The following is a 15,813-nucleotide window of genomic DNA, read 5'->3' as shown; positions in this document are numbered from 1 at the left end:
AATAGTAGCTTTAAAACAACTGTGATCTTTGATAATTGTGAACTACGTCAAACAATAACTTTGAACAGGAAAGCACGTCAGTTTTCTCTTAAAACTACTTAGTAGAAGGCATACATTGAAATGGGTGAACACACACAAACACCTGAGATCGAAAACTCAGGAAGAAATGGGGCACATAGCCCGAAAAACAACAAAAACACTACCTTTTAATACATTTCCATGTGCTTCCCAACTGGATATTCACATCTAAAAAGTTAAGTACAACTTCCGTTTTTGATTTCACTAGTGTTTTATCACTTCCGCTACATAATATGGTTTGTATGTGCACATTAATTATTATTATTATGTAGAGGATCTTGTAGCACTTTTGAGACTAACTGAAAGGAAGAAGTTGGCAGCATGAGCTTTCATAGACTTACAGAAGTTCATCCATGAAAGCTCAATTTCTTTCTTTCAATTAGTCTCAAAGTCCTAAAGATCTCTCTACATAGTAATTCTACAGATAACATGGCTATATCTTTGAATTCTAACACTGATTATCATTGTCCCGTAGCTCACTGACTTGGGGAGAAATGACCCATATCTCTGGAGGGAGACATTTAACTGGAGATCACCAGTATACTTACAGAAACGCTGTTGGTGAAATCAATTGTTGGCAGTATTACTGCTGGCATTTCAGGCTACAGGCAGACTTGGATCTAAAATTCCTCAGTTTCTCTCCATAAGATTGCAGGATTGGGGCCTCTCATGATGTCATACATATTTACGCTGACAGAGAACTAGTGGGAGGGAAAAACAGGAAATCTGCTAGAAACGGGGGGGGGGGACAAGCTTATTCTGCACTTCAATCACCTACCATGGCTAGCTTAACACTGGAATAGTGTTCTCTATCAGTCTCCCCCCTCCATATATGAAACTTAGGATCACTCTGCTGTACTAAATTAAGTTTAATAACATGAAATTTCTGAAAGTTTAAAAAAAAGTTGTTTCATATCACTGACTTTATTCACAGTTGCTGGTTGCATACATCAAGACATATGTAACCGTCAAGAATGGTTCAAAAGTTAAATATTGTTTATTACTGCCAAATTAGACATTTTTAATGTCACTTAGATTGTGTATTTGCTGCTTCAAGACTGGAAGTCTATCACAGATTAAGCAAACTTGAGTTGTAAAGGTTGCATATATGAATGAGTTGATGCAACTAATCTGATTATAGTAATACGTCAATTTAAAACTTTAGCTTCAGGGAAAAGTTGCTAAATTTCTTACTGAATATGCAACTGCTTCAACCGCCATTGGATCCTGACATGTAAGGAACTTTCTTTAATATTATATTTTCTGTTTAACTCTGTGAAAAAATTCTAGGACTTTCGTAAAACCGAATAAGGTTTGACAAATGGCACTAAGATTTGCATTTTAAAATCATTTTGAAAACTATGTAACCATTAACAGAATTTAGTATAATCTAACAATTCTAGGCTACATCCAGTTAGGGTTGCCATTAATGTCCAACTTTTACCAGGACAAAAATGTGGACAAATTCAAGACCAAAACTGTAGGGCAACTGCAGGACAAAACTCAGCTCAAAATGTAGGACATTTAAGTCCACCATTTTTCTCAATGTCTACATTTGGGCTGAGTTTTGTCTGCAGTTGTCTACAGTTTGGTTTGAATTGTTCCCCATTTTGTCCTGGTAAAAGTTGCAATTATGGCAACCCTACATCCAGTGCCATTACTAAGCCATTTGACCTGTTCTGATAGAGTAGTATAGTATGTATCAGTTTTTTCATGTTTCCACTTTGATAAACTAATCATATTCCATAAGGTCAAAAAACATTAGCCTGTAGTTGAAGGTATTGTTCCATTCATCCCTTTCTTTTATGACCTTTTAAAAATGGCACGTTGCTAACTTTGATGTTTGTAAGTGAATTGTACAGGCAAATCTCACTATAATGAATAAACATACATTCTTAGCAGAAACTTTACAGCAGCACTGTAATATTTACCTTGGTGTCCTGGGCCATCTAGGCAGTGGATTCCAAATGGAGCTTTAAATGGTACAAAATTACTGTACTTAATTGGTGTGTTGGTCTACGGGGTGGGGAGGTGAGGCTAATGGGCCACATATGGCCCCAGGACTAATTTGTCATCCCACGTCTTATTCCACCACTCCACACTGCACCCTAGGCACTGAGAGGGCAATTTTGCTATGTTCCCCCATACCGCCAAAACCTGTTTTAGGCCCCCAGGGGCTGTTTTCCTCCCAATAGGAATGACTGAGTAGCTGACTCTCCAAAATGGCTTCTGGATTATTTCCTGCAGATCCCTAAAACCCTAACAATTGCCCTCAGTCAGTTTAAATGAAATAAAATGTCATGATTTTAGTTGAGCCCAAAAAAATTTAGTCTGAGAGTTATGATGGTGAAAGTTCACCTTATGCTATTGTTAACCCATGTTCACAGTTGTGCAAATCAACTAAAAGTTGGAACAGAATTGCTAAAAGATTTGATGGGATATTAACCAATAGAGTTTCTCTTCTCTCTCTCTTCTCTCTCTTCTCACTCACTCACTCACTCACTCCTCTCTTCTCTCTCTCTCTCTGAATGAAATGTATGTTGCTTGATGTTTTAATGTTACAGTGCCTCTGTTAGAAAATTGGTTTTAAACTACTGAAATGCATTTCTTAGAGTTATAATTTTTTTTAAAAAAAGGTTCAAATGCTTGGCAGTTTTGGTTAATATGACTTGATAATTGTCTTCACTTTCTAGATATTGTAATGAACGGTGCTGTGCTGTCTTTGCTACTCTTTCCACTGTGTTGTGTGATCTGGAGGTAAGCGAACTTGAATATACAACAAAAACTTTTGAGGCTTAGGTAATGGGGCCTGAGCATTTTAAAAAGGTACTTTTTTTTTTTACTGAGTTGCTGTCCAGGATAATGTTTACTCACGCATAAGATTATCTTCCTGATCGCTTTTTCATTTGTTTTGAAAAACAGATTTTTCTGTACCCTTGGGATAGGATGTTAAATATAATTTAATTATGGCCAGGAACCTGCAGCAGAAAATTTGTCTCCAGCATTTAGGTACAGTACATTTACCAGTGCCATCCCCCAAACCCAATTTTTGTCAGTTGGAGCCCATGCACCCACCCAAGACAGCCATTTCCCATGTCAGTGGAAAGTGATGGGAGCATTTTCCTTTGATGAATGGACTATGACAGGACATCCTTGGGAATCTCACTACCTAAAAAGAAATAGCTGGCTGCATCTCTGCTTCTCCCACACTCTGTACTGGCGCAAATAGTGGCCATTTTGGGGCTGTGGCAGGAGAAAAGGTGGGCAGGGGGTAATTTAGTCATTGCGTAGTTGGAACAGAATTCTGATTGCACAACTGTGAACATGGGTTACAACAGCATAAGGTGGCTTTCACCATCATAAATCTCAGACAAGATGTCAATGTATATGAAATTCATACAAACTGAAATGAAATTCATATATAGCTCACCAATGTTATGATAAATGAGGTGAAATGGAATGAGATCAAATCCCTACAAACTATTGTTAGTCTTTTTTATATCAGTATTTACTTACTAATAATGTTCTTCACTTAGGAAGATTGAATGAAACTACTTTCTGTTTTTACAGTTGTTAACTGTCTTTCTAAATTAGACATTATTGTGCCTCCTTGTTCTAGATGGCTATCTAATTCCTGCTCCATATTATGGTGGCATAAATTCCAAAACTTGGCTGTATGGTGGAATGCAACCTGTTCATGTGCCCTTATTCAGTGAGGTAAAATTTCATTTTATTAAAGGTCCTATTTTTATAATTTTTTAAAATGTTATCTGTAAAGAGAATTATATAAAACCGGTAACAAAGCAGTCAACCAATGTGGAAGCTGAGCTGTACAGATGTCTTCTTTGTATCACATTTCTCCTGGTTAAGCTGATATATATTGGTAAGGCTGGGCAGTATGTTCTTGAAACCCAATTATATTGTTGGTTTCTGTATACATTTATGTGCTTGCATACTCAAACAGTATGACATCTTTCAGAAAGATTTATTGTGTTTGAAGTTCTTTTAATTTTCTGCATATGCATGTGTGTATGTGATGTCAAGTAGTAAACAAAATTCTTAGGCTGATGTAAGGTTACAAACATTACTTAGGCCACAGGTGGGCAAATGCAAAAAGGCATGGCCATTTTCCTTTCCTGTGCGTGCCTGAGTAATGGGATGTCACTTCTGACCATATTTTTGGCTCTTGGACTGGGGGTTTTCCTTTTTACAGTTTGGGTTGTTGGGGCAAAGAAAATTGTCCCAAAGTGAACTCATTTTTTAAAAATAATAATAATAATAATAATAATAATAACAGACAACAACAACAAACAACAAACAAAACAACAACAACAATAGATAGATAGATAGATAGATAGATCGGGGGCTTTAAGGGGTTTCTGGGGATCCCATAAGCTGCACTTAGGAGTCACAGGCCACATTTTGCCCATCCCATATGTAGACATATTTTTATTAAGATATCCTGAAAGAAAATTAATACTTTAGGAACTTCGTTCTCCCCACAGTCCCATTCAAACAGAAGATGGAAAGATAGTGCCACATTGTTTCCTCCTAGCAGCTAGAGTGGGGAAAGCTTCAGTTACTATAGCACTGCATGCACAGCCTGCTGCATATTTGTAGATATTGCTGCTTTCCACTCTTAAGACTGCCCCTGAAAAAGCCAGATTAGGGCCACAGTAACTGCACATTTCTGCCTATTTGCCTGCCCAAAAAGAAGCTGCAAATAGCTGCTCCTTTTTGCGCCGGCAAAAAGCTGGCTTTTCCACCCCATCACCGATGGAAGCCTGTTTCAGGCACTCCAGTGACATGTGGCACCCGGAAGCCAGCCCACATGTGGGCAGCCAGGCAGCGTAAAGCCAGTTTCCAGGCAGCTTTAGAGCGTGCAGCATCAAAATGTCACACTCTGAAGCCGCCCAGACGGTGGCACAAAAAGAACTGTATGTTTTGCCCCTCAGCTTAATTGCTCTTAGTAGTCAAAATAAGTTTCAAAAAGAATTGCATTACTTTTACTGAACTGCTGTCTCCAAACCTTTAAATTGTTCCCTAGGTGACTAATGAAGAAAGTCAACCTTTTCAATTAACAGTTGGAAAATTAGAAACTGCATATCAGAAGGCTAAGGAACAGGTAGGACTGTTTTTACTTGAACAAATGGCCTTTGTTTTGTTTTTGATGAAGTATCACCTATGTGCAAAATACAGTGCAAAAATAATCCAGTTTGAGACCGTTTTAACCGCCCTGACTCAGTACTAGGGAATCCTGGGAATTGTAGTTTACTATGGCAACAAGAGCTCTCTGACAGAAGGCTAAATGCCCCAGAAAACTACAGTTTCCAGAATTACCTAACATTGAGCCATGGCAGTTAAAGTGATCTCAAACTGGATTATTTCTGCAGTGTGTTTTGGACCTTTGTTGACTAAATTATTGTCAGCTTCCCACTAAAATCACTTTACTTTAAAATTTGATCTCAGGCTTCCTCTTTACCCTTTACTGTATTCTCCTGCTGATCTACTTCCACTATATTCTGTTTCTGCTAGAATTGTCTGTCTTCCCTCCTTTTTGCCGCTTTCATCGCATTATTAAAACTTGCTCTGGAACCTTTCTGGAGCAAGTTTTTAATGCCATGGAGGACTGCAGTGAGTGAGATGAGTCAGGATAGATATAAAACATTTTTAAGGGTTAGTGTAAATACATATTTGCTTCTAATGCAAAGAAAGCATGAAGATGCATGTGCAGGAAGAATCCTCCTCCACACACACACATAACACAATTGGTTTCCATGCACATTCTGCTTGTGGAAAAATTGTTGGTGCCATATAATATGGCATTCTTTTGCTAGCAGATGGGCATACTTGGGCAAGTGCACACTTTACTAGCAATTCAATATTTACATTTCACATGTTGTTACTCAATGGAAGTTTTACTGTTTTCATCCTAAAAATATAGTGCATAATTTCTGTCATTGAAGAAGCTACTTAACTTTTTGAAATAGTTATGTTTAAATTCACTTCATCTGATTACAAACTATTTGGGATATTTTATTACATGTAAACTGCTTTGATTATTGTAATATGGTATAGTTTAGTTAGTTGTGGTTATTCCAGTCATTTTGTGTGTGCATATACATCCAGTGAGCTTGGCAGTAAAATCAGAATTGACTTTGTAGCATGCTATTTTTTTTAAAAAAAAGCTGTCTTGTTTTAAGTGATACTAAAATATGTATATATACTTTGGGTTTCTGGAACCTTTATGCCTTACTAGTGATAAATGAAAAAATGTGAATTAACAAGAACAATGTGCTGTTATAATGGAACATTCTGGGGTTTCTAAGGCTTGCTTTTGCAGGAGTATGTGTGCATGTATGAAGTCAAGTATCTTCAATACTTGGCACTTGAATAAAGGATGGCAATTGCGCAGACCCACCAGTCCTTTGTTTGACGTCATGTTGGCGTCTCCGACTATCAGTTTTTCTTTTTTCAGGGCATCCGAGTCAGAGCATTAATCCTGATCAACCCTCACAATCCGTTAGGGGACATTTACCCACCACAGTTACTGAGAGAATGTCTAGAGTTTGCGCACAGGTTTGAGTCCTAGAGCTATTTGTTTGGGCTTTTAATCTTCCATGATGCAGTATGTTAGTTATAAGAGTGATTTTGGTAGTCTCCTAATTTCATTTGGCATACATCTATAAGAAAGTTTGTTCAGAAAATATATTTCAATTATTATGGATTCTTTGTATGGTTATTGGCGATGATAAAAAATTGAATTCTTACATTTTTACATTTCTGTTTTCTTAATGTGTAAGCTATGAGATCCTGAAATATTTAATGCATATGCCTTAAATTATGAAAACTGGCAATTACCAAAATCAGTAATAGAATGAGTGCATATTACACATATTATACACTGTATAATATGAATAGGTGCCTTGATTTGAAAGGTATATTGGTTCCAGTTTATGAATGAGTATTATGAAATGAGCCCTCTGACTGGATCTGAATATTTTTCAAATTAGTCTACATTAAACATACATAGTTTATACAGTACATGAATAAATTTCTTTTTATCTTTTTAAAAGGCCCTCTCATTTCCTTTAAATAGCCTTGTATGCCATTTTACTCCTTTAATGAGCTATATTATAAAATCTGAGTTTTATCCTTGGAATACTTTTGTAATGCTGACTGTGCATTCCTGTATGCACCTCATTTTTCTAAACTGCGTTATGTTCAAGTGAGTCTTACTGATAGCAAGCATGCATAGAAGCATGCTTAGGATTGTAGTTACTGAAATATCACTAGGTAGTTTTTTGGGAGAGCAATACCATTCTGTTTGCTTTAGGTCCATATCCATGCATCATCTCCCCTGCCTCAATTCATATGAAACCAATTTTTTCCTCTTAAACTGTGACTTAAACAGTAATGGAAACAGCAATAGTCATTCATAGTTTTGTAAGATTAGCATAACCTTTAGAGGAAAATATAATTATTTCCTCCCCTGTATTAGAATAAAGCTAGTCTGGCATTTGAGATAGAAGTTAAAAATTAGGAGTTTTTTCAGAAACAAAATTTAGTTTTTCAGAAACAAAATTTTAAGTAAACATTTTTGTTTACTGATACTTTTAGGCTTCTTTCTATCAGTCGCATGCTTCACTTGCCTGCTAATATTTGGACTAAGAGTTCAATTTGCTGTGTGTTTTTTGTGGCTTTCACTGTATAAAATATAGTAAGAAATATACATTGAATGCATGATGAGTTTTTCTATCTCACACAACATTTATAATGTAGAAATTTCTTAACATCTTGGTGTTCCAATTGTTAATATAATGGATGAGGAAATATATACTGAAGATTTGAACAGTATTTGCTTTAAATAGAAATTCTGCTGGGAAGAGAAACTAATATAATAAAAGCCCACTCCTATTAAATAGGAGTTAATTAACTTGTATGAATATAAATGTAAATGTTTAGATGTGCATGTGATTAAAATTGTCTTAAGGGCTCCTTTTAATTGTTTCTTTCTGTATATAGATATAAATTACATGTAATAATGGATGAAATCTACATGCTGTCTGTATATGGTGACTCCACATTCACAAGCATCCTTAGCTTAGAGAGGTAAGTTTAACTTCCTCCTGCTAGAAAAATAAGTGTCTGTCTTTCTTAAATGAGTTACATACAGTGTTGCCTATCACCCTTGACGGGAATCCTCTGATTGGCTCCCTGGAATGCCTCCAAATTTTCCAGAACCAGGTGGGACTTCCGGATCAGGGGCGGGAGTTCCAGGTCAGGGTTGCTGCAAGGCACTATGGAAAGGCAAAAGGGGGCCAGGGACTTCCGGGAAGGGAGGTACGTCGGCCATTTTGGGGGAGGGGAAAGGTATTTTCGGCCATTTCTTGGGGGAAGGGTTGATTCCCCGGAAATTCCCCCCAAAATATTGTTTACCCAGAAAATAAACAGAAAGGCTTTTTATTACCTGGATACTGGGGAATTCCCTGGAAATTGGCAGCACTGGTTACATAGCAAAATTTTTGTTTTGGAGATGGGAGGGTATGCATAAATAAACCAGCCCAGAGATGCCTTCCTAACATATTTTCTCATAATGCTATTTGCTGATATAGTATTGTGTGTGTGATTTGCAAAATACATTTGTTAAACTTTTGGAGTGTCTTCTGGTAGATTCCTATCTGTTTACTGACAATTTAACCATCTCATATGTCAAATTCATCTCTATGATGTAAGAGGCCTGTTATTAACATAATCCTGTGGCTCTCCATGCCAAAGAGTTCCTTCCTCCTAAAGCTCTATCATACATGCTCCAGTTTTCTGTCCCCCATCCCCAGTTTTCTGACCATGCACATAGTCACATCCCAACATGGCAGATTACTTAGTACTAGCCAGACCCCTTCCATATAGTAGCTAGAAATTGAATATAACCTGAAAACTGTGAAAAGGGTGGAGTGGGCTGAGAAAGGAACTGGTAATTTGGAATACTTCAGGTGAACTATGAGAGAGGCTTTGCTTGTAATGAATAGACAGCTTGGCTGTTGTGTGTTTGTGAATGCACAAGCAGAGATAAAGCAGGAAGTACAGGATTATGTTGGAGTGCATTATTGCTCTGCTGTCCACATAATAAAGGATCTAGAACATTGTACTTTGTGTTATTGCATTCAACATGAAAGACCTTTCATGGCCCTGATTTATGTCCATGGTATGTAATGGATGTTTTCTGCAGTTCATTGGTCTTCATGAATAGCTTCTAATAAATAGATATAAAACAATATTTCAAAATGACGGTTCAACCGTGTTAGAATGTGTGTGTGTATTTTTAGAAACTATTGTACACAGAGGCTTGTATTCTGTGTTAAAGTTGTTTCAGTTAGAACATTATCTATTCTACTCTTAATTGGAAAACTTGAATTTCCTTGAACCAGAATTTCCCTGAGCTTTTGATGACTGCGTTGACATGTGATTTCATTTCTTTAGAGGATTCACTTTTATGCACATCTCTATATGCCCCAGATGCCTTTACCTTCATTTGTCCTTATGACTGAATATGTGTGTGTGTGTGTGTGTGTGTGTATGTATGTATGTATGTATTATCAGTAAGAGGTTAATTATCTCAAACTTTCTACTTTAGTTTACCAGATCCAGACCGGACACACTTCATGTGGGGATTTAGCAAGGTAGGTTAAGAATATTTATTATGAATATTGCTTTAAAGTATACTACATTGTTTGAAACTTCAGATTCTCAGATCTTTCCATGTTCATACATTTGATCTGTAAAAAGGTTTGTGAGAGCGTAAAATTGATAGTGTTGCCTCTGCCACACTTGCGCCATAGGCCTAGACACTAGTAGAAGAGTGCTGAATTTATTAAAAACTGCAGTTCATTGTACCACATGTCCAAAGAATTCATTTAGAACAACCTAGTTTTATACATACATTTCTGGGCATAGTTTTTTTTTTTCAAAGGAAATCTAGTTAAAAATACTTTTTTAAATGCTTGCATGTGCATTTGGGTCTGCGGCAGGAGGCACCTTGGGGCTGTGCTGTGTGTTCACCATGGCCCCAGGGCAATCGGGCTGGAAGTGGCTTCTGGCTGCTCCTCGATGCCTGTCTGTTTCGCCCCTAAGTCTCTGAAACTATATTTAAAGGATCAAGGTAAGCATCTTGGCCAACAATTCTCATCTCAGGGGACTTGGTGCAATAGTTTGGCTAGTCCTCAAATAGAAATGAATATTCTTTACAGAAGATTGTAGTTTCTGAGAAATGTATGAATGAATCCTGATAAATTCTGTTGGAAATTGAATCTAATATTTTTTTTCTATTTTGTGGTTAGAAATGTGTTCTTTTTTTAGGATTTTAAGGATATTCTGATGGCAATTTTTTTCCGTTCTTTCTCCTCTCCCCATTTCAAGGATTTTGGGATGTGTGGCATCAGAGTTGGAATATTATACACCAGAAATCACGCTGTCAGAGAAGCAGTTAATCAGCTGGCTGTTTTCCATGGATGCCCTGGACCTGTACAACATGTTCTCAGTCAATTCCTTAGTGATAGAGGTTAGCAAAACCTAATGTGAACACCCATTCCCATCTAGAGTTACAAGATATAAATTATACAGTCACATATTGAGGGAGAAAAAACAAGGAAAATATTGCTGAATGTTTACAACATAAGTGAGCAGTACACTGCCTTTTATGTCAAAATAGTATGCAGTGTTTAAGATGGTAGGAGGTATTACTGTCTTATTCTCTTATTCCTGGAAAAAAAGTGAAACCATAAGAATCTTAACTTTCTATCTCAAACTATAAATTCTGGTCTTGGATTTGGATTACAGTTTGTTTTTTAATTTTGGGATATCTGTACACGCACGTGTGCACGCACACACACACACACACACTAAGATATCTTGGAGTTGGGACCCAAGTCTAAACATAAATGAAATTCATTTATGTTGTGTGTACACCTTTTAAACATAGCCTGAACATAATTTTATCCATAGTATTTGCAATAATTTTGTGTATGATACAAAGTTTGTGTACACTGAACCATCAGAAAGCTAAGGTGTCACTATCTCAACCACACATGTGCTCAATTTTGGATTTTGGAGTATTTCAGAATTCGGAATAAAGGATATTCATCCTGTATAAATAACATGACTTCAGCTAAGTATATAAGAGATGCCATTATTTTTCATTTCTTGCATAACTGATATCATTACTTAATAGTACAAAGTATGAGAAAATAAAATAGTTTTGTCATATTTTCACTCTGACAGAATGGCTGGATAATGTGTTTTTCCCAACCAATAGAAGAAGACTGAAGGAAGCACAGAATATTCTTGTGGATGGCCTTGCTGAGATAGGAATACCTGTTCTTAAAAGTTCTGGAGGATTATATGTGTGGGCTGACTTCAGAAAAGTAAGTGGAGGACCTGGTGAAGATAAACTAAAGAAAATAAGTACACTTGGTTGTTTAAAACTGATGTGAATGTAGCTTTTAAAAAGACTAGATGTTTATATAGTGTTGGGAGGGGATTCATGTTATCAAAGCAGCTGTAGTCAGCATACGCAATGTTGAGGAATTTTGTGAGCTGTAGTTCAAAAAGACTGTATGATTCTTACCACTAATGTGCGTTTCAGATGCTTAAAATATTAAGTGTCTTGGTAATCTTTCTTCTTGTTGTTTGCCTTTAAGTTGTTTTTGACTTACGTCGCTCCTAAGGCGAACCTATTATGGAGTTTTCTTGGCAAGATTTGCTTAGGTTTTTGTCTTTGCCTTCCTCTGAGGCTGAAAGTGATTTTCCCAAGGTCACCTAGTGGGTTTCCATGGCCAAGTGGAAATTCAAACCCTGGTCTTCAGAGTCATGGCCCAACGCTCAAATCATTATAACATGCTGGCTATCACACTATCAGTCTTCACAATAAATAAATTTATAATCCTGAGCTTTTTATTCTTAGGGGAAGGAAAGTTGGCATATGATTTGTTGTTGCAATGGATGCATGTCTAAGTGGCACTAATGCAAATCTGTTTCTCCTTAGTTTTTAAAGTCACATACCTTTGAAGCTGAAATGGATTTATGGTGGAAGATTCTTGATGGAAAGCTTCTCATTAGTCCGGGGAAAGCCTTTTGCTGTTATGAACCTGGATGGTTTAGGCTGGTCTTCTCAGATTCAGTAGATAAGATCTATTTGTGTAAGTTTCAGATCTGTATAAAAAGGTCCTTTCCTTTTTGTCCTCATTCCACCTTGCATGGCAATAGATTTTCAGATGACAAAGGAAGATAGCATGTTCTGTAGGGAATCCAAGATTGTTTGCATGTTTTGTGTGCCTTCAAGTTGTTTCCAACTTATGACAACCCAAGGCAAACCTATTACAGAGTTTTCTTGGCAAGGTTTATTCAGACGGGATTTGCCTTCCTCTTAAAGACTGAGAAAGTGAGTAGGTTTTCATGGCTGCGCAAGAATTCAAACCCTGGTCCCCAGAGTTGTGGTGCAGTACTCAAACCATTATGCAACACTGGCTCTCATCCAAGAAGGTGCATAAAATAAAATTACAATTTGATTTAGCATAACATTGGCTGGCATCCTGTTAGTGACATAAGCTAGCAAAAGACCAATGTATATATTTATTTATTTTTATTTATTTATGGTATTTATACCCCGCCCTTCAGCCCTAAAGGCTATCAGAGCAGCTTACAATTATTATTTTTAATTAGACGGTTCCCTGCCCTCAGGCTTACAATCTAAAAGACACGACACAAAAGAAGAAGGGGATGGTGGTGGGAAAGGGGATGAGGTCCAGTGATTATTCTCTCCCTCTAAGGCCTGGACCAAGGTAGATGGACTGGGCTCCCAGGATCCAGTGTACAGTTGGCCCTCCGTATCCACAGATTCTGCACCCATGGATTGAGCCATTTACCACTTGGGAAAAAAATCTAAAAGGCATACCTTGATTTTGCTATTTTATATAAGGGAAACCATTTTACTATGCCATTGTATATAATGGAACTTGAGTATCCACAGGTCTGATTATGCCCTTGTAGCCAGACACACAATGGTGTTATTTTCTGAGACCTCCAGCAGACCCCTGAAACGTCCTGCAATATATCTTTGTTGCTATAAAGATATAGCAACCTATCCATAGGCATGGGGCAGGGGGGTGTACAATGAAGTTGAGTCCTGTAGGGAAGGAGAAAGGAACACAACAGTGTCCTGCTTGAGCAGAACTTTATGCTCTGTTTCCTTATGCAAGATCTCAGCCAAGATTTATTAACTATTGTTATATAGAATCATAGAATAATAGAGTTGGAAGAGACCATGAGGGCCATCCAGTCCAATCTCCTGCCATGCAGGAAATCTCAATCAAAGCATGCCCGCCAGATGGCCATCCAGGCTCTGCTTAAAGACCTCCAATGAAGGAGGCTCCAGTATACTCCGAGGGAGTTTGTTCCATTGTTGAACAGCCCTTACTGTCAGGAAGTTTCTCCTAATGGTAAGGTGGAATCTCTTTTCCTGCAGCTTGCATCCATTGCTCCGGGTCCTAGTCTCCTGAGCAGCAGAAAACAAGCTTGCTCCCTCCTCAATATGGCATCCTTTCAAATATTTAAACAGGGCTATCATATCACCTCTTAACCTTCTCTTCTCCAGGCTAACATCCCTAGCTCCCTAAGTCATTTCTCATAGGGCATGGTTTCAAGACCCTTCACCATTTTAGTTGCCCTCCTTTGGACACGCTCCAGTTTCTCTACATCCTTTTTAAATTGTGGTGCCTAGAACTGGACACAGTATTCCAGGTGGGGCCTGACCAGAGCAGAATAAAGTGGCACTATTACTTCCCTTGATCTAGACACTATACCTCTGCTGATGCAGCCTAAAATCGCATTGGCCTTGTTAGCTGCCGCATCGCACTGTTGACTCATGTTCAACTTGTTGTCTGCTTGGACTCCCAGATCCCTTTCACATGTAGTCTCGTTCAGCCAGGTGTCCCCCATCCTATATCTGTGCATTTTATTTTTCTGCCCTATGTGCAGTACCTTACCTATCTCTGTGTTGAAATTCATTTTGTTAGCTTTGGCCCAGCTTTCTAATCTATTAAGGTCATTTTGAATTTTGATCCTAGTCTTCTGGGGTGTTAGCTACTCCTCCTAATTTGGTGTCATCTGCAAATTTGATAAGTATCCCCCCAATTCTGTCCTCCAAGTCATTGATAAAGATGTTGAATAGCACTGGGCCCAGGACAGAACCCTGTGGGACCCCACTGGTCACTTCTCTCCAGGATGAAAAGGAGCCATTGTTGAGCACCCTTTGGCTTCAGCCAGTCAACCAATTACAAATCCATGTAACAGTTATTTTGTCAAGCCCACATTTCACTAGCTTGTTTGCATATATAGATAGCCATTTTTTCTGTCCTGTATTTGGCTGTTGTTCACTTGAGGCATTTGATAGCAAGAAAGGGCTATTGGATGTGTAAGATGTAGTAAACATGGGACAGTGTTGTAAAAGAACATCCAGATTGAGTAACTGTATTTTTCTGAATTGTGATTTGGACTCTGCACTAACAAAAAAGAACAACATGACTTGCACAAGAATGGATTTGAAAGAAACCATTTTTTTTCTGTAAATAGTTTGTGTTGTGGGTACTGCAAAATTAATTAAACTCTTTGTTCCCTTAGGTATTCAGAGACTTCAGCAGATGTTACATGATAAAATGGATGAACCTGTTCCCATCAATTCACCTCCAAAAGAGAATGAATGCACTGAGTTAGATGATAGCATTTCAGATAACTATATAAATACATCAGTTGATGATGTCTCAGAAGGCTATTCACACATGAAGAAAATAGCTGTCTTCTAGGAATGTGAATAATAAGGCAAAGCATGACGTGTTCATATTATGACATCTGCCCTCTTTTTAAAGTATTTACTTTCTGTTACAGCACATGGTTACAGTATGTTGACTGATTTGATGACTGAGACTACTAGAAGTTTGTTCTGGTTTCTCTACTGGGGGTCAAATTGTATATGACAAGAGCTCTATTTCCTGGACTGTTCTTCAAGTAAGATTCCATGGCTGGAATTAATCCCCACTAGGGACACAATACCTGGGAGAAAGGAAATTGAGACTGCCATTATTCCTAGTGCTGTAAAACTGGCTTCACCATGCAAGTTCAGCAACCCTCCAAATGTATTATCCTCTTTCTAATAATTCCACTTGGGTTGTGCCATATCCATGCCCAATATGACTGACCCTTAACATATTGCTGATCTGTCTAAGTGAGTGTTGGCCCACCAAGAGAAGCAGTACATATTGTATGTAAATATTTAGAAAATGTTGAAGCAGTGTTCCAAACACTGAAGCCTTGTGCCTTCTGAGTGTTTGTACCAATTTATTTTACTTTCTAAGAAAGTGTTCTATTCTGCTGTTTCTCTTTCTCATTTATATAAGATCTGTTTCTATAAAATGTTCTATATATCATTCTTTAAATATCATGTTTTCCTTGTTAATTTTTCACTTTGACTGTATTTATGAGAGTATGGCTGGTTTGTGGAAAGAAGGATTCATGGTGGATTAATCATTGTATAATTAACAGTTAATGTTGGTGGATTTGTTGTGTAAATGATCAGATTCTGGTTAACTATGAAGTCATGTTGTATTTGGATTCTTGTTTGTCAGCTAGTTGCCTTATAGCTTTGTAAATATTAAAAAAGGGAAGCCTGGATTGCAGCATTTATGA

General features: G+C 37.6%; 1 protein-coding gene across 1 annotated transcript; it reads left to right on the top strand.

Moving 5' to 3' along the window:
* Positions 1 to 1,277: 1,277 nt before the first annotated feature.
* On the top strand, positions 1,278 to 15,796 carry LOC121932933 (1-aminocyclopropane-1-carboxylate synthase-like protein 1). Its single transcript, XM_042472056.1, has 11 exons — positions 1,278 to 1,312; positions 2,772 to 2,835; positions 3,673 to 3,795; positions 5,126 to 5,203; positions 6,557 to 6,657; positions 8,104 to 8,190; positions 9,713 to 9,758; positions 10,495 to 10,636; positions 11,356 to 11,498; positions 12,119 to 12,272; positions 14,752 to 15,796. The coding sequence occupies exons 1-11, from the start codon at positions 1,278 to 1,280 to the stop codon at positions 14,931 to 14,933; spliced, it is 1,155 nt and encodes a 384-aa protein (XP_042327990.1). The 3' UTR covers positions 14,934 to 15,796.
* The last annotated feature ends 17 nt before the right edge of the window (positions 15,797 to 15,813 follow it).

Source organism: Sceloporus undulatus, chromosome 6 (assembly GCF_019175285.1).
Source record: "Sceloporus undulatus isolate JIND9_A2432 ecotype Alabama chromosome 6, SceUnd_v1.1, whole genome shotgun sequence".
Classification (NCBI taxonomy): Eukaryota; Metazoa; Chordata; class Lepidosauria; order Squamata; family Phrynosomatidae; genus Sceloporus; species Sceloporus undulatus.
The sequence above is the reverse complement of the archived record's forward strand: the minus strand, read 5'-3'. Positions and strand labels throughout refer to the sequence as shown.

Bases quoted from the DNA above. Each gene is read 5' to 3' on its own strand.
- LOC121932933 (XM_042472056.1), top strand. From the start codon at position 1,278: ATGCAACTGCTTCAACCGCCATTGGATCCTGACAT. The intron at 1,313-2,771 runs GTAAGGAACTTT...TTCACTTTCTAG, and splicing joins CCGCCATTGGATCCTGACAT to ATATTGTAATGAACGGTGCT. The intron at 5,204-6,556 runs GTAGGACTGTTT...TTCTTTTTTCAG, and splicing joins ATCAGAAGGCTAAGGAACAG to GGCATCCGAGTCAGAGCATT.